At 50.9% G+C, this 25,688-nt stretch overlaps 5 protein-coding genes across 5 annotated transcripts; 2 read left to right on the top strand and 3 right to left on the bottom strand.

Moving 5' to 3' along the window:
* Positions 1 to 4,635: 4,635 nt before the first annotated feature.
* J7337_004083 (uncharacterized protein) lies at positions 4,636 to 6,462 on the top strand (the record flags this gene model as incomplete). The annotated part of the gene is made up of 1 exon (XM_044821786.1): positions 4,636 to 6,462. One exon carries the CDS (start codon positions 4,636 to 4,638, stop codon positions 6,460 to 6,462), a length of 1,827 nt encoding a protein of 608 aa, XP_044683119.1.
* A 1,713-nt stretch (positions 6,463 to 8,175) lies between these two features.
* On the bottom strand, positions 8,176 to 14,199 carry J7337_004082 (uncharacterized protein; the record flags this gene model as incomplete). Its single annotated transcript, XM_044821785.1, has 5 exons — positions 8,176 to 10,504; positions 10,589 to 11,732; positions 11,781 to 13,556; positions 13,665 to 13,752; positions 14,026 to 14,199. The coding sequence occupies 5 exons, from the start codon at positions 14,197 to 14,199 to the stop codon at positions 8,176 to 8,178; spliced, it is 5,511 nt and encodes a 1,836-aa protein (XP_044683118.1).
* Positions 14,200 to 17,040: 2,841 nt separating this feature from the next.
* On the top strand, positions 17,041 to 17,826 carry J7337_004081 (uncharacterized protein; the record flags this gene model as incomplete). Its single annotated transcript, XM_044821784.1, has 1 exon — positions 17,041 to 17,826. The coding sequence occupies one exon, from the start codon at positions 17,041 to 17,043 to the stop codon at positions 17,824 to 17,826; it is 786 nt and encodes a 261-aa protein (XP_044683117.1).
* Positions 17,827 to 17,964: 138 nt separating this feature from the next.
* Positions 17,965 to 19,795, bottom strand: J7337_004080 (uncharacterized protein; the record flags this gene model as incomplete). The annotated part of the gene is made up of 3 exons (XM_044821783.1): positions 17,965 to 18,369; positions 18,419 to 18,719; positions 18,768 to 19,795. 3 exons carry the CDS (start codon positions 19,793 to 19,795, stop codon positions 17,965 to 17,967), a joined length of 1,734 nt encoding a protein of 577 aa, XP_044683116.1.
* A 1,034-nt stretch (positions 19,796 to 20,829) lies between these two features.
* Positions 20,830 to 23,214, bottom strand: J7337_004079 (uncharacterized protein; the record flags this gene model as incomplete). Its single annotated transcript, XM_044821782.1, has 2 exons — positions 20,830 to 22,633; positions 22,865 to 23,214. The coding sequence occupies 2 exons, from the start codon at positions 23,212 to 23,214 to the stop codon at positions 20,830 to 20,832; spliced, it is 2,154 nt and encodes a 717-aa protein (XP_044683115.1).
* Positions 23,215 to 25,688: the final 2,474 nt, after the last annotated feature.

Below are 25,688 nucleotides of genomic sequence, written 5' to 3'. Positions count from 1 at the left end.
TGCTGGAGTAGAAGGCTTGTCATCGGAGTACAGACAGCATCATCAGAAATGCCAGTCAGACAGATCTCAGGCGGTGCAATCATAAGATGCAAGATACAAAGTCAATGGGAGCACAACCCCTATTCCTGTGATCGGAAAATGGTATAATAGTACTGTCTAGTTCAGAGGACTTCGACGGACCTATGCTGACATGTTCTCCTCTGTGGCCGTCGCGAATTGATGCCCTATTTAGCATCTATTAAGCCCAGGGCCCTTTTCATAATCATCGATCCCTTAAACATCCTAAGGGTTTGTTGATAAACAGGGTCGCTGCCAGGGCCGCGCCTCCAACCCGGGACGGCCCTGTGTGACAATAGGGGCGAGAGTATTATACACGTTGTATGATGCAGACGGATCGCTGTATCGCATCCCCCTAGCTGCTCGACGGCGAGAGGCATACGCGGGAACATCAGTCTTGCAGGTGGACAGCGTCACCAGGGCCCTGTGACAACATGCTGGTGATACCAACCTATGGGTGCGGATAGCCTATGCTGTTATGTGGCAGAGCAGACTTGGGGGGCCCTTGGCCTGTGTTGACGTTGAGCAAGCAACGGACAGGGCCCGTGTATTATGTTTCTCGGTCTCTGAGTCTACGGCAGGGATCTCGTTCTGCTTTGCTTTGTCCGTTCCGGGGAGTCTCCATCCCGTTGTGACCCCCGTCGTCGTCACCTCCGGGGGCCGGGACGAGACGAAGATAACGAGCGAGCGATTGAGCTCGAGGATCAAGGGCAGCTCGATGAGATGCCCTTTTGGTGGAGTACCTCGACTTTGATCATGTATTTTAGCGTCGAAGATTGAATAAGCACCTCATTCTTCGTTCAGACCACCCGCTTTGCTGCGCACTAGGCACCATCTGACTTTGATGCAGAAATGCCGCTGTAGGGAGAGCCCGAGATGCAACCCCCGGAGGAAGCCAAGGAATCCCCCGGTGAAGTAACTTCATGTACCAGGGTCAACAGCCACAGGGCGGTCGTGTTGCCCACTCCAGCCGTAAAAAGCATACCAAACATCATGGGCATCGATCGGATACAACAGGTCGAGACAATTGAAGTTGATATTCCTTGGAATGGTAGGCAAATAACGGGTGGCCAGCTCGTCGGCGCTAGGTAATAAGCGTTGCATCTTTCCAGGATATTGAGATTTATGTTTGAGGCTTTGAGACGTGATGGATCTCGTGTAGCAGCTAAATACTACCTCCGTAACTAGCTACAGTACTGTAGCTACCTATGTACACACAACAGGACAATTGTAGTGGTTTGATCAAGATGCGCTGTGTCAAACCAATTTCACCAAACTGAAGCCGTCCCCCAAGTTCAGCAAGACTATCATCCACCGGAGGACCCTCATCTTGACCTTAGATCCGATGTACTAATGCTAAGTCAGTGTCTATGATATCAGATTCAGGCCATTGAACCGACTATTGTATGCAAGTCATGTTAATAATGGCTGCCCTCCACTCAAAATAGCAGGTCTAATCTCTCTTGCTGCTCAGCGCTTGAGACGTGCCCCAGCCCCGACCCAATCAATTCCAGGTTTTTCAGGTACTCGCCATTTCTAGGCGCAGCGCCGCAGCGGGCCATCTGTAGTCTTGCTTGCACTGGACTGCCAGGGATAAGACACGTTCAGTGGGCTTCCCGGCTTTACAGGAGCCCTGAGGCCCGCAACGGCGCTAGATGCTCAGTGGCTCCGTCCGCTAATAAGAGACAAATGCAGGACCTGGGTGCCCTGGCTTCCCGTGGAGTCGCCGTCTTGATGTGCATCCCTGCAGAGACGATCCGTCCTCACCTAAATCTCACTTGTAATCTCCAGGTTGCAGGTAATGAAAAGCGTACGATTCGAGGGGCTCAGGGCGACCTTATTGATTTTTATTTTTTTTTTCTCTCTCGTTTCTTCTCCTGTTGTGATTACCCAGACTTTGCTTTCGTCGCGCAGCTCAATTCGACGTACAGGGCCAACTACTACCTAAATTGCTTTGCTGTCAGGGCATCCAGGAGCAAACGGAACAGGGCGAAAGAAGACGCTGCAAAGACAACGCCAAACTTCTTTTCGACGTCAATTATACTTCCAACTAAATAGTCTCTCCCTTTCCCACTGCACAAATCATTCGTTCGTTCTATAGGCCTAGGCGGCCCAGGTTCTCCATTTTCCATCTCCCCACTATCACTGGCACCAACACTGAGGTGCACTGTCGCTAAAAGGCAAGGTACCTGCCACCTACAGTAGGTAGGTACTTACGCATCCGCGGCCGCAGCTGCCAGCCGAGTTTTGTTTTCGACAGTCGCTCCCGCGACCTGGGCCTAATCAACCTCAAACTCTCAGCTCAGCCCAGAAGTTTCGTCTCTCATATTCCTTTTCCAAGCCCAAGCCCTTTCTCCGTCTTTCTTTTAAACCCCCTTTGGAAGTCAGAAGAGACACAAGCCACTGATTGACGCCGAGGTTCTTCGGGGAGAGAAGGCATCGATTTGCTTGCTGTCGGTCTGCCTGTTTGTTTGCTTCGCATTGTTTTGTTTGTTCGGCCAGAATCAGGTTTCGCCTAGCTTCTTCCCGACTTCGCATCGTTCTCCCGGGGCTACTCTTCCTTTCTCTCAAAGTCGGGGGACCTTTGGAGCGCTTGGGTGTGTGGGTTACAACGGCTTCTCCTTGAGCCTTCAGGTTTGTCGCCTCCATTGAGATCTCTCAGGTCCATGGCTTGAACGACGATGAGTATCACCTCCGTTTCCAGCACCGCCATCCTCCGCCTCTAGAATGCTAGCCGCTGCAATTCTCTCTCTCGCTTGAGTAGAGCGTCGGCTTCCCTCGCAATGGAAGCTACTATGCAGACCGTTCCAAGTGTAAGTTTGTTGCTAGCTTTGTCCTCCCCGCAAAACCAATCCACAATCACATCGAATCAACCAAGGATCATCACCACCACACCAGCCATCACATGGCGCTGTTATAGACTTTAACCTATCCCACCCCAATTCTGCCCTATCCTACACTTCTCTTGGATCGCCTCAAACCCTCTTTCTAAAGTGGCTTACCCACCATCTTTCCTGCTGCAGCAGTAATTGACCGTGTTTATCTATTCAGCTTGTTGGAACTGGCACTGCCATCGCTGCAGCGGCCAGTGGTTTGGTTTTCGGCCAGCCCACCACTGAACTCAACTCTTTCTCTCACTCGACTCGACGTCCTTCTCATTCCAGACGAGTCTCGATAGACCGCGAGCCAAGCAAGCAATCGCAATCGCCTGGCAACTTTGCTTCCCCACGGCCCGCTACGAGCAACACCGTTGCCTCTGCTCTCGGCGCCTCGCACTATCACACACTCCCGCGCCCAACTACTGCCTCGAGACCTCCCCTCTCCCGTTACCAGCGACCGCCTATGCCACAGACACAGTCGACTCCCCCTCCTCTGGCCATCAGTAGGAACTCTTCGTTTGTGAGGCAGACCGACTCTCCGGCCATTATTCCCGAGTCTAGAGACTCAATCTCTTCCAATGGATCTTGGATAAGGCGTCTCTCCATTCGCCCACTGTCTCGTCACGAAAGCACAAGGTCCAGTATAGGTCCTGACGCGCCTTCCATCTTTTCCCACGGTTCAGCTGCACCTATCTTGCGCAATCCTACAACAGCAACACTCCCCCCAAACAAGCTCGTCAAGCGATCTACCTCAACCCGCATCGATCCAGATCCTTTACCGCGGCGGCGTGCGAAATCTCACTTACAGATCCTACCTGTTCTTCGCAGACCTGCTACGAGCCATCAGAGGTCTGCAACACTACAACAATTTCGACCCGATTCTGCGTTGAATACACCAACTGATTCGAACAATTTCTCGTTTGACGACCCATCACGACCCCACGAGTTCCTCGCCCCATCCCCGCTTGAGCCCCCCTCCAGATCGACATCTGCAAGGAGCGGATGGAAGTCGTACTTTCACTCTAAAAGATTAAGTATAAGCGGACGCACAGTGTCGGGTAGGTTTGGTGAGTTAAGTCCACGTGCAGCTCGAGCAATCTCGTCGAAGCGCATCTGCATTGAGAACGACGAGCGCAACAGAGTTCACCTGGTGAAACCAAGAATGGTTTCAGCGGCATCTGCCCCTCGAGGTCTATTGCCAGCTGCACAAATTCAACCGGACACTTGCACCCATCAATCTCCTGCGGAAGAAAAAACTCCATCTCCTGAGGGAACTCCTTCTAGGACGCCCCGCAAGTCGACCTCAATGCCATTTGCATCTGCAGGAAACTGGGCGGTAAGGACGACAGGGAGCATTCGGCGCTCTAAGCGTGGTGCTGAATCCGGGATCGGGAATAAGCGACATGTGTCGGAACCGCTGACTGGCGCGCAATTTGGCGCTGAACCTCGAACCAATCCGCCACTGGAATCAACACTCCGCGCACCATCACCATTATCGGCCCGGCAGGGGTCGTTCCTGGGTTCAGCTGCTACTGTGCAGTTGAAAGGTCGTAAAAGGAATTCATCGTCACCAATCCCCACGGTCCCAAGACTTGCAAACTTCAATGTGGATTCGTCCCGGTTAGGGTCTTCTGCTGGGGTTTCCACTCACCAGGTTCGGCCTAACCAACCCTCCGGAAGTTCTACCAGCTCCACTGCGATGTCACAACTTAGGGCACCGCAGCACGACAGGACCTCCACCATGGAGAGCTCTGAAGGTGACACTCGGGATTGCACATCGGGGGACGACGATGACACGGATTTCAAGAGTGATACCATGTTTGACTCGCTGCGCACTGTTGGCTCCGGTCGTGCCCGTGCTGTTGAGACCCCATTGGAGTCCATGTATGACGAGTCACCACCAAGCACCGCCGGCAATGGTACAAAGACGAAGCGTCTCTCAATTCACGAGATCCTCGGCCGGACATGGGATGAAGATGACAAGATCATGGAGGAGGACGAGAATGCATCCACACCTGTCCGCACAGTCAAGCGATCTGAAGCATCACCACGCTTTAGGCTTGAGTCAAGATTTAACCCATCGCCCTACGATGTCTTAACCAATACGACCAAGGAGTACAGCAGGCTGTCCTTGGACGACGAATTTGACGATGATTGGGCTAGGGATGATGAGTTTCCCTGTAACCCCTTATCACCTCCCTCTAAAGGGAGCTCACTGAATTCCAGAGGAATCAACCCTAATGTTCGCCTCGCCCTCGCCAATATTAGTGGTAATGGCCTTCCTGATACGAACGGTCACGATGCTACTAACGACCGCCCACTTAGCACTCTCTTCGACTGGAGCGAGCCCCCGACACACGACAAATTTGATACTGGACGGAGTTTGCGACCCAAGACTGCTTATGCTAAGGAGATGGACTCTAGAGGTGGTCGCTCCGCCATACGCAAAGGTCCAACCCCAACTCATGTTCGAAGCCAGAGCGTCCCCGTGGTTCATGATGCCCCCGGAGATCCCAAGACTACTGGATCCAAGTATGGCACATGGGGCATGGGCACCAAGACAGTCAGCGAGGACTGGGATGACGATTTCGAATTTGGTGCTGGTCCCGTCGGTAGTAACGACAAGAGTGACAAAATCTTTGCAGTACCAGAATCGATTCGTGCGACACAGCCAAGTGTCAAGGCACATTCCGGCCATATTCGAGAATTCTCGCTTCTTGTCAATGATTTAAAACGTCTGTGCCGTCATGGGCGAGATATGGATATGCTTGAAGGATCTCAGAGGCATCTCTGGAAGGAGGCTGATGGTATTATTGCTCTGGCATCCCCCGATGAAGAGTCGTTGGACGAGAACGATGATCAAAAGTCAACTTCATCTATCAACTTCGATGCATTCGATATTGACGAAACGTTCGGAGACGAGGGGTTTGATGCCCATTCTATGAATCGCCTCGATGCCGCCTTTGATGGTCACGAGCCCGCTATGTCCAAAACCACTGTTGTTCGAGAACGTCACTCTCCCCGGCGAAGATCTGTCTTCTCTCCAGAAGATGATATCTTCGGCAATTGGCCTTTGAATGACAACCCCCCTTCCAACAGACCCAGTCGCCCTCGAACGCCTGAGAACAAGTACAACAAGGCTCATGACGTATCGGGGGTCGTCCGTTCTGTCATTGGGGCTATGCAACATCGTGCTCCCGAGCAAGCACCTGACAACGGCAAAGTCCACTTCGACACAAATAGCCTCAAGGCTCTGGTCAAGAGAGCCGGCGATTTACGAGATACACTGTCCGACATTGTTCGACAGGCCGACCAGATTACGCACAGTCCAATGAGAACACCCAGGCATGAGCGCCAGCATGACTCGAGCCCTGCCTTTACACGGGTCTTTGACGACCCTGGTTCGAACCCTCCTAGAAGAGTGGCACGAAGCCGCGGAAACAATTCACTCAGGGAAGCCGCATCATCCGATAACTCACCATCTTCTGGCCTACCACAACGGATGCAGATGATGACTGTCAGCTGATGAGTCTGCGTCCTGGTGCTCTGTTTACTTGAGCGTGTATAAAAAAATAATTACATGAGAATTTATTTGCATAGCGGTGGCCTTTGAGACTCGGGTTTATTCGCATACGTTCAAGGCTGGGAACTCGTTTCATGGACGATCTGTCTCACGCCCCGACATGAGCTCTTCCGACCGACTTGATTCATCTGGATTCTTCTCGCCTATACATATGCTTTCAAGACGAAAATTTGTCCGTGTCCTCGCTTCTCGTGAGCCACATTGCCCACTGAAGCTAGATCCTAGGCCGGATGGACTCTTGTACGAGGCAGAGCGCACTCGCCATACCATGAGCACAGCTCTTAATGACTTTCTATAAGTAATACGGTAGACGGAACACGAAACGTTGCGGCGCCTATGCCGGTACTCGTTCGCGCGAGTATAGTTTATGAAGTGTCGGGTTTTTTTTTTAACGAATTTTCTTGCGTTGTCCCTTTGTGTTTATGAGGAAACGTAATGTTTCGTTTGTTATTCATTTTCTTCTTTCTTTCTGCTGTTCTATTCTTGCGGCCTCGAGGCACGCTGTAATGCTTTGATGATTACTCAAACGAAAAGGAAAAATAAGCAGAGGTGGTTGCGAAACAACCTTTTACTCGAGAGAATTTACGTCCCTTCGCTCGAGACAACAGACAGAACAGCTGCTGCCTACAGAAGCTGCCTTTGAAAGAAGGAAATACCAAGCTGGACATACACGGATCAACAGCCATGGGGAAGACAAAAAGAAGAGAATCACGAAGGGGACGCTGGCCATGGGACTGTTTGGGATACATACAGGTTCGGACAGGAAAAGAGCATACGGAGAAAAGGAGAGATGATTGAGTAAAGGCTACGTGTAGCTGCTTTATTATTTTATTTTGACGGTTTGGGAGATGTTGCATCGAGGACGGCGTATAGTTTTCCAGCTCCAGCCTGTTGTTATGATGCATTCACGCATGGATAGAGAGGTTATAACGGACATGATGATTTACTGCCTATATTCTGGTAGTCTCAATTTTGGCGAGCCTTGGTCTATGTGATGTCTTGTGTGTGTCAAAGTACCGTAGTGGGTGGCTCAGAAGAACCGTGTTGCAGAATCATGCCACAGGTGATAATGCAAGTCGTCGCGAGGGCATGTTCCTTTAGATCAGCCTAAACACATATTTCTTGTTTTGAGGACATAATAGAGTCTTCCGGTAGTTGTGACATACGAAAGAGTTACGAGTTGAGGCATATTAAGCACGAGGTTGAGGAGGCCAGTAAATATATCGAGTCATTTATTGGTATATTGATCGATTTATCATTCGAGTTCGAATGCTTCAGCTACTTTTTTGAGGCTCAGGTTGACTGCGCCGTGTTGTTTGCTATTCATACAGCAGGCGTGGACAAATGCACGCAATGAGACAAAGAAAACCTACCCGCGATGTAGAGACCTATCGCGTCCAACGCCAAACGGTTAAACCCAAATGCCAAGGCCAAGACCCAATCAAGTCAAGCACGCTCCTATTTCCTCCAACTGGCTGTTCCTGCGGTTCAAACAGTAACACCATCCGCTATGAAAGCAAGGTATAAAGCAATTTTTTATGCTATAGTTTCGCAAAATCATGTCCGAGAAATCTGATGATCGTAACGTCATGTCACAAAAGCCGACCCCAACCTAGCGGGGGTTGTCGTTGTTGCTCTTTTCCATGCAGGGTTCCGCTACCACAGCTGCACGAATGACAGTCCCTTTCTAAGAGACTTGTCAATCCATGAACCGTCATCCCTAGCTCCAGGAGCAGGAGACTGTGCGCGAACCCACAATCCCTGTGCACTGAAGTCGCGGGGAGTCTCGCTGGCGCCCGGGAGAAAGGCGGATGAGGACGAGCCAGGGTAGAGGGGCATCGGGGGGCGGGCCTTTTGAAGGCGACCACGCTGAGAAGTGCCAGATGCAATATGCTGCTTATCGAATTCGCTCAGTGTGGGCGTCAATTCGAGGAAACGAGCATTTGAGGGCTTCCAAAGCTCATCTGAAGCGATGACAGGCTCACCAAAGTCAGCGCCAGGCTTGGACCAGAGCTGATAGTTGTCAGAGTCGGGTGCGCAAGGATCCTCGGTGTCCAGCTCTAGGGCCTTTCCAGATCCAAGTCTAATGGCCTCGTCCAAGGCAGCGAGCCACTCGGCGGGTGTAGCGGCGGGCCGGGACATCTCTGACTTGATGGAGGAAGCCCTGGTGAGTGCGGGCACGTCAGAAACGGCGGACTCGCTATCAGTGAAAGACACAACCGAGGCAGTTCTCGGTCGGACTGTGGAGACAGCAAGCCAATTGATCTCGGTAACATCCTGGCTAGATGAACGCACAGACCAGAGGCTATCTGTGTCGAGCTTCGGCAGAGACTGCTGTGAGATGCGCTGCTTGGGTCGGGTCTCGAGCGCTGCGGGGCTCTCGGAAGTTGTACGGAAGTTGTTTCGGCGGTGATTCAGGCTGAATAGGCCCTCCAAAACCAACGAATCAATCTCCCGCTGCAACTGAACGGCGGCGGCATTGGCCTTGGAATCCCAGAGAGGGGCCATGTTCCAGAGGTGGGTATATCCAAAATCGGGGAAGGCCTCTAGAGCTCTTCGTGGTGAGCGTTCCATGCCCTGAGCAGCGGGCGCCAATTTCGTTGTGCGGTAGTCGGTGCGCCGGTGGCTGAGGCTAAACAGGCCGGTCGGCTCTTCATCATCAACGGAAGTAGTAGCGGGAAGAGGCTCCCACAAGCCAAAATTGACCGTCGAGGCCTCGCTAGGTGTCGAGGGTTCGGAGCCGGTGACCGAAGGTGCGGAGCTTGATCCGCTCCAGAGACCATCCTCGGAAACGACCTCGGAAATAACGGGCATGGCAGGAGTCCACAAGGACGTGCTATCTACAGGCAGAGGCTCGGCCTCTCTAGGCTTTACTCGGGTAGCATCGTCCTCGACGATGAGATAGGTTGCCCAAGTTTCAGCATCAGGCTGGGGAAGACCGTATGAGATCTTGGTGTTGACTGGCGATCGAGTCCACATGCCTGGCAGCGGTTGTGTGGTTCCCCAAAGTCCGAAGTTGTTGACAGGTGCCTTCTTGACAGGTGCGGTCCAGAGCGTGTTGCTTTTGATGGAAGGCATATCGGCCTTTGCAGGGAGGAGGCGTGCAGCCTCACCAGTGGGAATATAAGAGTTCCAGGTAGAGTCGTCGGGTTGAGGGAGTCCTTTGTTGGGACGTGAGACAGGGATGCTAGGAGTCCACAGAGCCATGGAAATGTTCGGATAGTTTGTAATTGTTTGCTGAAGAGAAGACTGAGTGGGAATTGATGGAGGATACAACAAGTTAATAACCAAGATTTGTCGCCGGCGTGTCGGGGATTCGGATTTGTAAATGACGAGCGGACTTAGCGGCTGCGGAGTCGGAGAGTCACAATCAAGCTCAAGGTCGGCTGGCTTAGAAATGGAATCCTCTAAGAAACGGAACAGAAGCGTTGCCTGCTGTTGCTGGTGAGGATGCCCTGCGCCTGGGGCGCCACGGGACTTAGACTCCCTGTAAGTGCAGGGGTCTAAGATGGATTTGGACGTCGCATGAGTGCCATTGCCGTCGGTGATTGGTGCGCCAGCCCAATCTTGCTCATTTCGACCCACGCCCATCAATAAGCAGCGAGCCATCAGCGGCACAGGCATGCTTATTGATGCAACTCGACCCCCAAATTGCGGCTGCTGGCGGACCCTGATTCGATTTTTCTCAGAGGCGTGCTCCCGGAGATCCATATCCGTCATCGTCATCGCCATGGTGGTTGTTGAGGTGGGGGGAGCACCAACTTCTGTACCGGCTTTTGCGCTGTAATCTCCAGCCTGTGGGCTTTCGCTCTCGCTGTCGGCGTCTCCATCTTCGTCATACTTTACCTGGGTCTGTGTACGGAGACTTGTCCGATCATTGGTTTTGTCATCTCTGCCGCTGTTGTGCATCTGCATCTGCACATCTTTGGCATAAGCAGCCTCGGAAGTCTCGCAATGTTTCAAAAGCTCCGAATCTGTGCCTCGTCTACAGAGAGAAAAAATAATCAGCCTCATTCCTCACAATCAATACCCAGCCTAGCCCAGGTCATTGTGGCCGATTTTTACTTACTCATCAATTGACCGAGGTTTTAGTTCGTCCTCGTGAGAAGTTGATATTTTTTCAGGCGGGGCTCCGTGGAAATACGTGTCCGTTGGCTGGGGTACAGGCTGGGCCAGTTCGAAACAGTCCTCGTCGTCGCTATCGTACGTTTCGCTCGAATCGTAGTACTCCCCGTCATCCTGCTCGTAGTCTTCCATGTCAAACACCGAGCCGCTATGCTGCATCTGCGTCTGCATACCCCCATCCACCACAGGTTGATGATAAGTCATGCCAGGCATGAACATCGGTGTTATTGTCGCACAGTCTGACCGATCACCCCATGGGAATTGAAAGATCCCAAGTGTCCCGCGCCTATCAGGAAGTGGTTTTGGACTCTCCAGGATATCTGGCAGCATAGTGACACGTTTGATGCGACGCGGGGGGTTGCGGGGAGGTTTTGACTGCTGGACCTTAACTCCCACCACTTGGGCTACAGCTTGAGATACTGGCTGCCAAAGTCCCTCACTGGATACCTCAGTCTTTGATTCAGGTTTCTCCCAAAGTCTTGAGCTCTCAATCATGAGAGATCTCATGTCCTTCCTCACCGGTCCTCGAATCGACCTCCCTGGGATTTCCACTGGCGCGATTTCCCCCAGTGGCCTGGGAGCAGGGGTCCAGAGTGACGGTGCAGTGCTAGTGTTGGTAGCCGCTTGCACGGAAGCTATGGGGCGCCACAGCACCATGGCCGTCTTGGCAGGACTGATCTGGGCATGGCCAATAAAATCCTCGTGATCTTCGGCGTATTCGCTCTCTTCATCAGTATCAGGAGGGGTAGGAGTTGCTAATGAGTTCGTAAACCTGGGGTATGTCGAGCTAGCCGCCAATTTTGTCCTCGACTTCAAGTCGGCCTGAGGGAAAAGCGCAAGAATGTCGTAGTCTGCATCCAGCTGACCTCGCTGCTGGGCAAGCTTTGACAGGCGTGCACTTCCATACCCATATCGTGAATCTCGGCTAGGAGATGTGCCCACAGTTGATAGCGAATCACGAACGTGCATGGTATGGCGAATGGTTTGCCATTGGTGTTCCTGTTCGTTCAGCTCCAGTTCCAGATTTGTCAACAGTGCCAGTCTATCGTTTTCCGCTATCTGATAAGATGAGCCTGGAGAACCAAAATCTTATCCACTGTTAGCCATTGCGCAATAGCAAATTCAGGTGAACTTACGGGTCCTGTCTGGCAAAATTCCCACATCTTCTTCAGAAAGGTCGGATTCCACGGGCGATGGCTCCGCGTAGAAACTGTCGATCCGGCGGAAAACCAGCGGTGCTGGCGGAAGACTCCGACGAGGCTTTGTCGTGTATCCCCTGTCTGAGAACGTTGCTGGACGGGTTTCCCCCACTTGTGATGGCCAGAAATGTTGTTTTGCGGTGAGGTGAGAGTCCTCGGCTCGTCGCAATTCCGATTCAGAGCCGACATTAGCTTCGGCAGATAGCTTGCGCACAGTCAAGGGTAAGGGCTCCCGAGAACTCTCGTCGCTCGATGCTGATAGAGCCTCCGCAACTCGGAGTCCGCTCTGTTGTTGATGTTTTGCCGTAACGGTCACCGTCAGGGCCCTCTGCACCTGTACCTGCATCGCAGGCGACCTGATATCCGCGTCAAGAGCAAAATCCTCATCTCTCACCGTGGAAGGCGTGAGTGCGCTCAGGTCTTCAACTGGCAGAATAGGCGAGGATCGTCGACCGTATCCCTTTCCATGCGGGTCACGCCAAGATGAGCTTGTCGCAGATACTGGCTCATTATCAAATTGAGCAGTCGTAGGCCGAGGATTCTTGGGAAATTGAATCGACGTCTCACCTAAAATAGGGCTTGCTGGCGTCTTGGTGGGAGCGGTCAGGGTATTTGACTTGTCGATCTGTGGCTTGGCTTCGTTGCGGTTCGGCTTGAGCTCGACATCAGCTGGTAATATCGGTAGCTCAACCATAGACTGTGATCGTCGCCTCGTGATGCGGTCGCTTTCAGTTGGTGTTGGGATGTTGGCGTGTAGAACATTGGCAAATTCATTTAAACGAGATAAATCGTAATTGATTTCTGCTGGTGTGTCGTGCAGCTGTTTGAATCTCACAGAACCACACGACAATGATCGCTTGTGATGCTGGAGGTTTGGAGACCCCTCTGCTGGGAAGAGGGCACGATCGATGTTGGACTTTCTTGGTATCGGGCGAGGACGATGAACCACCGACAGTGTTTTTGCAGAGTCTTCTCTCTTGGCCAGAATTTCGTTCGCGTTGCTTCTGGGAATAACGGCCAAAGGTGCTGATTTCGGGGGCTGGTTTCGCATTGGCTGGTAAGGGCGCGGTACTCTTGCGTCTACAGGTAAAGAGAAGTTCACGATGGCTTCCCCTCCAGCTTTGGTGGGAGTGCGTGCTTGCAACGTGGTGGGAGCCGTCCGAGGAAAGATTGAAAGAGCTGGCGATGGCAACTGTCGAGGAGACTGTCGAGGGGATCGTCGTCGGACTTCATCCGTCCCCGGTGACAAGAAAGCTGAAGTAGTGGCGAAGGCTGTATTCTCTGAAGACAAAGAGCTGTGTTGAGACTCGGCTAATTTGACGGTGTCGGCCCAGTTCTCTTGACTGGAAGCTGAGGTCCTAGAATCAGAGCTGGATCCGGAACTAGATGTGCTCAAATTTGCCTGGTGCAAGGTCTGTCGAGAGCTCTCGGGTTTCGTCGAGCCTAGTAAAGCCTGAGTTCTTGGTAGAGGGAAAAGTTGGCCTAGCACGGGAACACCACCCATTCCAATGTTGGCTTGTCCAGCAGCTGGCATCGTGATCAAAGGTAGCTCTCGTTTGGGTTCTGCAGGAACTGGCCAAGGTTTCGATACTCCCGTGAAATCAGCTGCAGATGTTCTCGCTATCTCGTCATAACTCCTCGAGCGACGGATATCCGCACTGGTCATCTGTCGTGTGTTGAAGTCTCGCGAGGCATCGAAATCGTTGACGTCCGCTGGTTGTATGTGCTTTAAGTTGTCGGAAAATAGTCGACCTTGGAACAATGTGAGTATGCCTGCCTAGTCAGCTTAATTCATGAACGGATACTCGAGAGCAAACCTACCGATTAGTATCAACAGGCCTACCGAAGGAACAGTTGTTCGAACAACAATGGACATGGGCTGAATGCTCAGCATCAAAGGAGCACTAGTCTAATAATAGTCAGTTATGATTGTACTCATCTATCGGTCGTCTATACTTACTCCTGTCCATGTTATCAAACCCAGCACGACGAGAGCAGCCGCTCGGGACTGACGGGGACTGATGGCTCCTCTTTGGGTATCCGAATAGACTCCCCGAGAGATAACTCGGATTAAGAGGAAAGCCACGAAGGCAGTGTCGACAACAGACACAGTAATCCCAACCGGCAGAATTGATGTTTGAGTCAAACAGATAGTGTTCAGCTGTGGGCGCTGAATCCCTACGAAGACTCCTCCAAGAATAAGTCGTAAGACAATAAATCCTTGCATGACGCCTATCTCAGTGAGAGACGCAAGACTGTGGGTGCTGAAGATCCATAATAGACTCTGTTGTATGGACACTCGTGCGAACTGATCGAATGTCGATGCAAAGGTAACCATGATCTGACAGCCTGGCATAGAGTTGATATTAAGTAAGAAGGCGAAGAAATCGATTTGAGCCCACAGGGCTGAAGAAATAAGGAACGCGATGAGGGCCAGCCTCGGAGCATCTCGAGTGATTTTGGAAGCACGATTATTTAGAAGAAGAAAGGCACCAGCTATACCAGCATGGGCGACCAGACCACTGTTCTCTGGTTATTTGATCAGTTCGTATGGCGGTGGTAAGGGATGACTTACAAAGTAAAGGCCGCAACCAGGGCCTGACGTTGATTGTTCGTCATGAAAGCGACATTAGTATTAGAACGAGTGTAACGAAGAGTAGATGAGGCTAGGAAAGTAAAGTGAAAGGAAACGAATGAGATCTTGGATCAACCAAGACGCATACTACTGCACGTAGTTCAGCGGCATGTGCGATTAGAAGAGAATAATGGCGAAAAAGGGAAAGGAGAGGTGGAACGAAATGCGATGCAACGATGGGAAAGGAAAGTCACCAGAGCCGTCAACAGATGGGGACAATACTTTGAAGGCAGAGTTGCACTTGCAACACTAGGTATATCACGCTGGGTTTCAGCCGAAGGTCTTGGGTCAAACTGGCTTTGTTCGAGCTCACTCGCGTAGTCGCTTGTTTTGTGGCGCACAATCAGACATGATTGGGTGGAATAGAGATATCATGGTGTTTCGTCAAGGCTCAATGTAGCATCTTCCGTTATGAAACTGGAGTCGTCGGAGATGGCGGCTGTTAGGGCAACACTGAGACAAGGCTCCAGACTGGACTCGGCGCTTGACACAAGCCGGTCCACTGTTGAACTATAACAGGCATATACGATAGCATACTGATGCCATCCATAGCATAGGTAGGTATGAATAAGGACGGAGCCTTGGTGGACTATAACCGCGAGATTTGAGTTAATCCATGGATCAGACTTATTCGGAAACGGCTTCCAAGTTGGGGACGACACCGGTTTGTTGAAACATGGCGAAGGAGTTTGTTTGACTGTGAGTGTGACCTCGACTTTGGCCGGGAGATGGACGCATCAATAAAACACTTCTTTAACTAATGTCATGGTAACAAAAGTAATAAAAGAGAAGAGAAATAACGCTCATCCTCTCGCGTTCAAATGAATTAACATGACATCCCATTACCGTTCGGACAGTGACCGAGACATGATATGGCGGGGCAAAGGGAGGCCTGCTGTTGGTTGACCGAGTCGCCGCCCAAGGCATGGCACAACTTGCAGGGTGACAGACACCCTGGACTATGGCGCATTCTTGTGTAGGAGGAAGAGGGAAGAGACGAGAATGAGGCTATTGCCGGTGATACCTTATAGTTGTAGTGTAGTAGTGATTATGGAAAGCGAAAGAGTTGAAGATGGAGAAATAAATGGGCATCAATACTTGTCTATATTCTCTTTCTCAGTGGAGTCTCACTCTTATTCAACCCGAACACTCCCGAATGACGACAAGGAAGAGAGAGGGGCGAAATGGGCCTTGGGCCTTTCTTTCCCGAACTGGACTAAAACACGGGCACTTGGATGCAGCCCGTTGCTACCCTACGAACTTCCCCGGATTTCTTGTAATAACCTTACCCAGCGGCTAACAACCTAAAGTCTGTGTGTGTGGTCAACTAAGTTACGCGATATCAAGCGTCCAGCGTGTGGTAACCAGATGTCGGCTTGGGAAGATGGCTAAAAGTCTTCCAACTGTTGTATGTTTTTATTGTAAGAGTCATTATCACCAGATTGATTCAAGAACGGCCGTCAATCAGCACATTAAAGCACAACTGATCTGCAGTAATTGGTCACCAGTCAGTCCCAAGGTGTTGAATACGTTTTAGTTTACAGAACAACGTTGAGTGCAAATTTACACAACAGTCAAATTGGACAACAATACAGGTAAATGCCGTGATGCCAGTCAACCATCACTAAACCTTCCAAACCTCTGGGGGGATAGATGTCAGGTTAGCTAACAAGATTGATGTATAGGGTAGGCATAGCGCAATGAATAAATTCCAGACTGAACCTTGACTGTTCCTTGGCTGAATGTTAGGTCAAGTGTGTGACAAAAGCTGCATTATGATACCCAGAAAGAGACAAGCCAGCCCCTCTCCGTTGTCCTTCCTATACCGTCCACGGCCACGGCCGGTCCCCCCGGTCGCCTGTAAAGAGTCACAACACAACCGGGCCGGTAGATCAGCCTTGGTCTGACATCGGCAACTTCAGCCTCAAACTCTACACACCGGTTAGTCATTCATCCCACAGCCGCCAAATATTACTCCATCTGTTCAGAATTCCCATGACACATCCTATCAAAACCTAGGTATAGCCAAGACTGATTCCAAATAAAAAGCTAGTCATCAGCTGTCAAACTGGGGACTTAACTTGTAAGACCCCCCATACGCGAATGCAGCTACCGGCGGCATGCGGCATGCGGCATGGAATTACTACATTCAGGTTCATGATCTGTGACTCGCCAATTGAATTCTACGCAATGGTCAGATGCCACTGTTAGCCGCACCACCGTAACCCCTGCTAGCCAGATATGGCTGGATATCTTGAAAGTATACTGTCATGGCAGTGACATCGAAAGGCGCGCAGCTGCTCTACATTAGCTGGTATTTTTCTCACAAAGTACACTTCAAATTGCTCGGACAAATGTACCGAACAATTAATTGACATGATACCGTATCTCGGCTCCGATACGACAACTCACATCTGTTAGGTTGTGGGATCTAGAATGATGTATGAGTAACACGGTATCCAAGTATAAGAGGCAGAGAAACCACCACAATACAGGCATCACTACCAAATACAACCAAACTTATTACTATCTTCCGCAGCATCAACAACAACACCAGTCACAATGGGTCGATTCGATCTCGAATATCCCAAAGAGGCCATCAACACCGTCAAACGTGAAAACGATCGCGGTGTTTATGCCCTAAAGACAATCCACCACATCATCAACACTTGCCAGATCCTTCATGTCTCTTTCAACACACCCACCCAATCATTCCCCGTCATCCTCCCAATGATCGGCCAGATGGGCTCATATGACCGACCCAGCGCAGACATTGGTGACCCTCTGGACCTCTATCTTCACGGATACGTGTCAAGCCGCATCATGAACTTGGGCCGCAGCGCCAGTGACGAGAAGGGCATGCCCGTTTGTGTGGCTGCATCCCATGTTGATGGGCTGGTTTTGGCTTTGTCTACCTTCCACCATAGTTACAACTATCGCTCTACGGTGCTCTTCGGTCATGCGGTCCTCGTAGAGGACGACGAGGAGAGGATGTATGCCATGGAGCTCATCACCAATAGTGTGGTGCCGGATCGTTGGCGACACACCCGTCTCCCGCCGACCAAAGCTGAGCTCCAAAGCACTGGTATACTCAAGGTCAAGATCGCATCGGGAAGTGCCAAAATCAACACCGGTGGTCCCAGTGACGACAAAAAAGACATGGAGGACGAGTCGATCAAGGACCAAGTCTGGACAGGCGTCTTGCCTATTCACGCAACCATGGGTGAACCAGTGCCTGGCCCTTATAATAGGGTTGGCGTGCCAGATCACATTGCTGAATTCTCCAAGGATTTCAATGAGGACAACCAGAAGTATGCGTTGAATGCCGCAAGGGACCCCAAAAAGTAGGCTGATATAGTGGTCAATGCAAATGTCTAGTATATGATACATCCAGCAACATGTTATACCTAAACAGGCATCTAAGTAGAAATATACACAATGATACGAAATATGTGCAATCAGAACATATCCAACATAGCAGTATGTCTACCACTGCTCCCAGATCATTCCAGGGAGCACAGATCGCATGATCTTCCAGTGTCCAGCAGCGCTGTCCTGATGCCACTTGGTAACCTTGCTTGTTTCGTTCTTGTTGAGGACATCCGTAGCCTCATCTTCAAGGAAGACCTGCTCCTTGATCTCATACTTGGGCAGTAGCAAAGCCTGACGAACTTGGCTTCGGAGAAAATCCTTTTGCTTGGGATTGCGGAAGGTGACCTCTCCGGGCGTCTTGCGGCAGAAGATGACCATGTTAGTGAAGTCGCTTCCCCACTTCTCAACGTTGGCCTCGTCTCGTGGACTCTCACGGAAGATACGGCAGGAGGGGAAAACCTTCTTGATGGTGCGGTAGATGAGCTGAGGTGTAGGCAGACCAAAGTCACCAGCATAGTTCTAAGGGTAAAGTTAGTGCATGGCTCAAGCTGATGTTCACTTTACTTACAATAGCAATGACTCCATCATCCTTCAGCAAGTCTCCCAATCCTTGGAGAAACTCGAGGGTGAAGAGGTCAACAGGCTCTGCACCGCCAGTGAACACATCGTGAACAATGTAGTCATAGGTCTTGGATTGCTTCACCAAGTCAGCCGTATAAGAGACAGCATCGGCAACAGCAGCAGGTTTGTTCTCCCGAAGATCAAAATATTTTTGAGCGAACTCATAAACTACTGGATCAATCTCAACAACGGTAGTGTCAATGCCATGAGAAACAAAGGCAGAAGGGGTAGTCCCAATACCAAGGCCACTGTGTAATGTTAGAGAGTTATGGTGAAGCACAAGAACGAGCACTTACATGACAAGGGCGCTAGCTTCGCTGTCAGGCAGGGGAGCCTCCCGCTCAACAAGGCGGACAGCTTCAAGCATGACGAAAACACCGTAAATCGGCTCGGACACTCTTCGACCATTGAGCTGAACCCACTGACCTCCAAGAAGACTATGATCACAGCGCATTACACGATAACCTCTCTCCAGGCTCTCGATGACTGACACATAGCCAGTCAACGACTCGCGGCGTTCCAACAGTGTCCAATTCTGGGCTGTCAAGGTGCTGTTAAGAGCATCGGTGGCCATGGGTGTCATAACGTGGGCGTTCAAGACCGCTGTGTGCAACAGCGCAGGAATAGCCAAGACGAGATACTTGGACGGTGCCATGATAGCATAGACAGCCCCCAAGACAAGTTCAATACCAACACGAGTAAAGACAAAGGTGCTTCCAATAACACCCTGGAGCTTCTCCATGGACTGGTTCTCAGCCAGTCTAAACAGACCCCAAGAGACAATGCCAGGCGCCGCATCTGCAACGAATTTGGGCAGTGCGCTCAGGTCAGCATCCTCAAGAACATCGGCCACGGAGGCTGCCGAAACGATGGCCAGGGGGAACAAGGTGAAACCCTCGATGATGAGAGGACCCCACCAAGAGCCAAGACGGTCAGTGAAGGTCCCGAGAAGAAACTGGATAGCCGGGATATTAAGGGCGATGACTGGGAGAAGCTGAGAAGTCGACATAGGAAGAACCATGCGGAGCATCAGATTGCCGGCCCAACCAATGAAGCAAGCTGCCTTGAGCGCAGTTGTATGCGTGACAGCAGAAGGGATGGACCCAAAGATAGGGGACAGGTTGAGCTGCGACGCACTCGACGCGATACCCAACAAGCCAAGGAGCAAAAGAGTCTGCAAGTAAACAAGCGCTTGACCCATGAACCGCTTCGCAAAAGTATCTTCCTGGGCCTTAGTCGCAAGTTCCTTGAGTTCCTTTTCAAACCGTTCCGAAGTGAAGCCCTCAGGCGCGCCAGTCGCCTTGCCATCCTTTTTGGGGGCCATTATGAGATACGAGGGCAATTGATAGACAAGAATGTACAGGAAATGCGAATCAAGATATGATTAAAGAAGGGAAATAGACAAGAACGGTCTGACCCGGCGGTTCAAATGGCCTGCACTTGAAGCTCGTTGACAGTTGGTTGGTTGGTTGGTTACAGATGAAATCAAGCTCAAGTAAAATAAGGTTGACGTGGCGGGAAACCATTTTCTTTATTTGGATTCTTTGTGGCTGGTGCAGTGGCTCAATTGAAGTGTGGGGGCAACGTTTACTGGTATGGATGGATGCTTCAACAACAGGATAGCAACAATTCTTCTTATACACGTAATAAACTTCTGTCTTTTTAATTTACACTTCTACCTTATACACTTTAACTCAAGGCCTTGTCTACAATCTCACCTCATGGTGGTAACTATCCAAAACATTTAACATCTTGCATGCGCAATGCGGCATGAACCACTCAGATAGAGGCTGTGACTGCTACGTTTACCTTGCTAAGCATATTTTTATGGCTGTTATAGTCGCCGACATGAGATGAGATGAGACGAAACGATATAGCACCCTCTGAAGCCGAAGCATGAGATTCAACGTAACTCAACTGCTAGTGCTGCCATTTCTCGTATTATACGTAATTCATAAAAGTCCAATCCAATCTAACTGATCATGCACACCTTGCTTTATGCAACTCTGAGTTCTCAATGCTCGTATCCCCAGTATAATGCGCCCTCATGCTATTCCGTCATGGCCCGAGCCCCTCCTGAGGGGCCCCGAACCCCAAGGTATCATTCATCAAACCAAGCCCAAATGATCAGAAAGAAAAATAACCATGGTAAGGCCCAAAAGGACGACAATAAACCCATGCCAACTCCTCAGCCTTACCAAATCGCAATGCAGCAACGACAGAAACGCCTGAACGATGCAAGCCGTGGCAGTATGTTCAATAACAACACCTCTGATCGTTCCTCGATCGAGGTAGTTGTCTAAATCTCGGGACCTTCCTCTTTTAAGTGTATCTTGTTCCCGCATCTCCTCCCAATCCTTACATCCGTGTAGGATAGTCTTCCATGTCGTCGTCACTGCTGTCTATCTCCTCCTCGTCTTCCTCGTCATCCGTCCGTGGACTATACATGGCACTCATTTCTGGCGCACTTGGCCTGCTGCCCAAGCTGTCAAGAATCCCACCACTGAAAATGGGTGGCGCGGAAACCGAAAGATCTGCATGACTTCCATTCCTACTCATGGAGGGTTTTTCAGGAAGCTGCTTGAGCAACCCTGTGGAAATATCCAACATTGTCATCGCAAACTCAGTCAAACCCTTGCCTTCCCCAGGTTTGGAGCTAACTGACAGAGTCCATCTATACTCTCCCAAACGTCTTCGATACCAATCCGCTTCCTCGCGCCCAGGTGATGTTGCCCAAAGGAGAGATCCAAATGTACCAATCAACGCAAAGTTAGTCTTGGAAGCGAAGTACCAAAACGAGCGCAAATGGTTGGGTCCAAGTCTGTTGACAAAGTCCATGGCAGAGATGAGGCGTGCTTTGGCGGCACTGCGACAGATGTGCTGCACGTACGAGTCGACAGAGCTAGATGGAGAAGCCAGTGATCGGATGATTCGTCGATGGAGCGTAATTTCGGCCGCAAAGTATGCCAGATGGAGATATCCAATACTCGACAACCTGTTTGATGAAGGGTTAAGGGAGGAGTATGAAGAGTCGAGGCGAATTAATTGTGGTAGACCTCCATACCACTCCTTCAACTTGAGCTGAATGGGTTTCGCGAGCGACAGAACGAGCTGCGTTCCTTGTTTACCTGCATTTGCAACCGTGTTCATGGCTTGGAGAGTATAGAACGTGTCCAGAATTTCAGAGAGTATTTCCGAAAGTTGTACTACTCGTGTAAACAACACCCTTCCCTTCTCAATATCGAGTTTCTCCTCCGGGTCGTTCTCGTCCCATTCGACGTCAGGGAAATCATTTGCTGTTAGAGGCTGAACACCCCAGTTAGTAGCAAAAATGTGTGATGGCCGCCCGTGAACGAGGGCACCCCATTTGTCCTGCATGTAAAGTGCCCAAGCCAATCGTTTCCTCAGGCCCTTCTCCCACGGTGGTATTTTCCAACCAGTACAATCCAGGTGCAACCCCAATTCATGACCGAGTGCGACAAGTTGGGCGGTAGGGGCCCACTGGTCACCCTCGGGCCTCTGGGAAAGAAGTAGACCGGCTTGAATAGTCGAAAGCTTGGGTCGAAAAGTGGCTTCATCAAGAGTTGTACGGACGATGCTCTCGAGCTCTCTGACATTGGGTCGTGGCAAGCCAGCCAGTTCCTCACTTTGATCCCACCAATTGATTGCAAGGATGTATACAGCTGCTAGTAATGGTGGTGAAAATTCTCGGTAAGATCTTTCATACTTTTCCATGAAGACATGTTTTTGGATGATAGGAAATCCTGGGTGCACGACTCGAAAGTATATGTCGATGAGACGTCTGCCATGGGGAGCCACGATGGATTCGACATGATCGGCGTCTTGCGTCACATGTTCGTGTCCTGGAGTGCTGGAGTCAGGAAGCATCAAGAAAGTATCGTGTTCGCTGACTTTGCGAAGAGTGCCTCTTGATAGTAGACTTTCGTCATGGGGATCAAAGGAGGAGAGGTTGATGAGTGAAGGTTCAAAATCTGTAGTAGGACCAATGTACTGGCTGTAGCGGTCATCCTGGAGGCCGAGCGTACGTTTAAGCATGGTCGGGCCGCCAACATTGGCCATCTCCTCTAGGAACGAGCTGCTAGCGGCGGTGCTGGAAAGGCTGGAGTTATGGTTTCGTCGCCTAGATGCGAGACCCGGTGAACTGTACGAGACCAATCATATGTTAGACAAATGCATGCAAGGAGGAACACGAGTAAGGTGAAATGTTATCAGAGAAAGGGAAAGAGTGTAGAAGGAAACGATAGACGCATGGCAAAGGCACGGGGACCGGTGGAGCATTCAAGCCAGGATGAGTGTGGAGGGCTCGGCGGCATGAATATGGAGAAGAATATGGATATGGAGAATGAGATGGGGATATCGGAATTGATCTGACCTTCTTTTCCCGATAATATCATCACTAGCCTCACCGTGAAGCTTCCTTTTGCGGGACTGAGGGCTGGATGAAAGGGAACATTCGGAGCCCGCAGCTTGGCACTGGATGCAGCAGTCGTCGTCGTCGTTAAGGATGCAGTTGACGCGAGAGTACCGACATGATAGACAGGGTGGGATGGAGGAGGCGTTGAAGGATGAACCCTCAACCGGTGCAGAGCTGGCGACTCCGTGACCCATCTCGAGCCTATGGAAGCTGTCCTGGCGATAAGCAGATGGCTCTGGCCGAGGAGGTTTAGGAGCAATGGCGATAGGCGCCGTCCTGTGGACCGGGGCTGAAGACTGGGGAGACATGGTGGGAGAAGTTACGGATAGGTCCAGAACAATGTATGGAACCTCGATACCGCCGCAAGTCTGTCCGTCTGCCTGCCTGACGGCCTGCTATCAGCAGAGCAAAACACCAACAGACAGAGGGTGTGTTGCTGTCAGGGCACAACCTAGGGCTTGAATTGTGCTACACCCGAATACCTTACAGGCGCCCGTTGCCCTGCAATAAACGGGCGCAAGAAGGTTGAGCCTCAGTGGCTCTTTGAGTTGTCAGCCTCCCGTCTCGGGGGTACAATGTAGCCCGGTCAATGCCAGTGCAGCAAGATTTCCGATATGGGTGGCGGCGACGATGGAGAGATACTGTAGGTAGTTTTTTTTTTTTGGGATGCGATAAAGCCCCACGGGGTCGACAGTGACGCAATGCGGCTAGAGCTACGACCACTGAGAAGCGAGATGATAGGTAACGATAGCTAATAGAACCACGTTATCCAAATCGAGTTGATTGAGTTGATTAGAGTCACACACACGACACAAGTCAATGGTTGGTGTGAGATAAGAATCTGGGGAAACGGAAGACGGGATGTGATGGGAGGCGAGGTGTGATGCAAGGAAGAATGAGAAGAAGGAGAAGGGAAAAAGATAAGAAAATGCCCGAGCGAGCGAGCAAACAAAGTGTGTAAGTGGTTGGCGAAGGAAGACGGGAACCAGCGCGAGCGAGGGCAAAGAGTGGGATCCAAGATGCTGGGATCCAATGTCAGGGACTTGCTGGGATGATTGGGGATGGCGGGCGCAGATGGGCGCCGATGGAGTCGAGTCGGTCGACAGCGTAGAAGTGACAACGATAGAAACAGAAACAGACCAGACCAGGGGTGTTTTCCCCCCCCCCTTTCGGTTGGTTTAGTTATCTGATAAGGCTTCTGCAAGCGGGGAGAGGGTATTGACTAAGAGAACGATAATCAGGTTGAGAAATACCGAACTCGGTCCTTATTGTTGAGTCAATTCTCCTCTCTTTTCCCACGTCTCGCCCTTGACTTGACTTGCCTGGCCTTGCTTTTAGGCAGACTTGCCCTGCGGCTCTCTCCTCGTCTCCCCTCTCTGCAACCAAGGTTGGATGTATATAAGGTATGTAGGTTGCGGATGCGGTAGCCCGGAGATTGTGCGGCGATGATGTGGTGCGACACAACAAGCGAAAGCCTGGACGGACAGGACAGAGAGCACTTTCAAGTGTGCAGTGCTGTGCTGTTCAGATCGTGGGCGACGGCGATAACAGGTCGGCACCAAAGAAGCAATGCAAATTGAATGACAAGTTGCTTGCCTTGGTACGCCCGTTGTGAGCTGTCAGCTGTGCTCTGGCTGGCTGATTTGGTGCTCACACAACCAAAATGTCTTGACTCTTGCAGGCGGGGGATCAAAGCCTGGGGAACCGGGGATTAGATTGGACTGTGTTTGGTTGGAATGCAGATGCAGATGCAGATGCAGGGCCAGGGCAGCGTCCTGAATCTCAATAAAGTTACTCTCTGCTGTGACCTGATTCGATCCAGTACCGGCTTCTCTTCTTGGAGAAGAAATGATCCGGAGAAGCTGTGTGTAACAACCAACTGATACTGATAACAACAATGATAAGGATGTGCAGAGGCCAGTGGACCATGGACCGTGGTAGAGGGTAGATTCTAAACTGGACTGGCGGCTTTGCCCTTGTCCTTTTTTCTCTCTCAGGTAAATGCGAGATAAGCTAGCAGACCTATCAGATTCGACGTCATCAATAAAAAACGACCGACTGGGCCAAAATCAGCTACCTAGTCGCCCGACAGTGGCGCGATGGCCGGTTTCGCAGCCGTGAATAACTTATTTATATCGGAGTATAATTAAGAGGTGCGATAGCCGTCCGTTGCCTGAACCGTATCTTTTGTGGCTGGGCAGTACCCGAAAGTGAATGAGGAGAGAAAGAGAAGAAGGGGAAAAAAGACAGAGAGGAGCAGAAAAATAGCAGAGTTGCTGCTACTGTACTAAATGATCATGGAGGAGGGTTTTTGGAGAAGGGACATGAAAGTGCAAAGAGACAGGCATGTGAGAAAAGACAAAGACAAAGACGAAAAGAGAAAGAATACATCCGGCTTGATGGTATTCCCCGCAACGCCAAAAGTACCTGACCAGGACTACTCCCGTCAAAGGGTCCCGTTCTCCAGATCCAATCCCCAAGTTCCCCTCCGTCAACTTCGGGACAAGCCTTGTCAATTGGTGTCTAAGAGGTGTCCCCCCAAATTCGAAGCCCCCGGAGCATGTGCCGAATCAGGAATCTCGAACTTGGTGAACATGGCCCAGGAAGGGAGGTACTGAACTTCAGTATGGATACGGATATTTCGTATCTCGACCTCAACCAAACGACCCAAAGGGTATGCATCACCTGGGGGCATTCGTGTCTTTGCTTGTACAGTTGGGCTGTCATACCCTCAACTTGAGTGGCTCTTTGCTTGTCCTTGCACGCAAATATACTAGGGGCG

The sequence above is a fragment of the Fusarium musae genome, chromosome 3, assembly GCF_019915245.1.
Source record: "Fusarium musae strain F31 chromosome 3, whole genome shotgun sequence".
Lineage (NCBI taxonomy): Eukaryota > Fungi > Ascomycota > Sordariomycetes > Hypocreales > Nectriaceae > Fusarium > Fusarium musae.
Note: the sequence above shows the minus strand (reverse complement) of the source record. Positions and strands in the feature narration are given on the sequence as shown.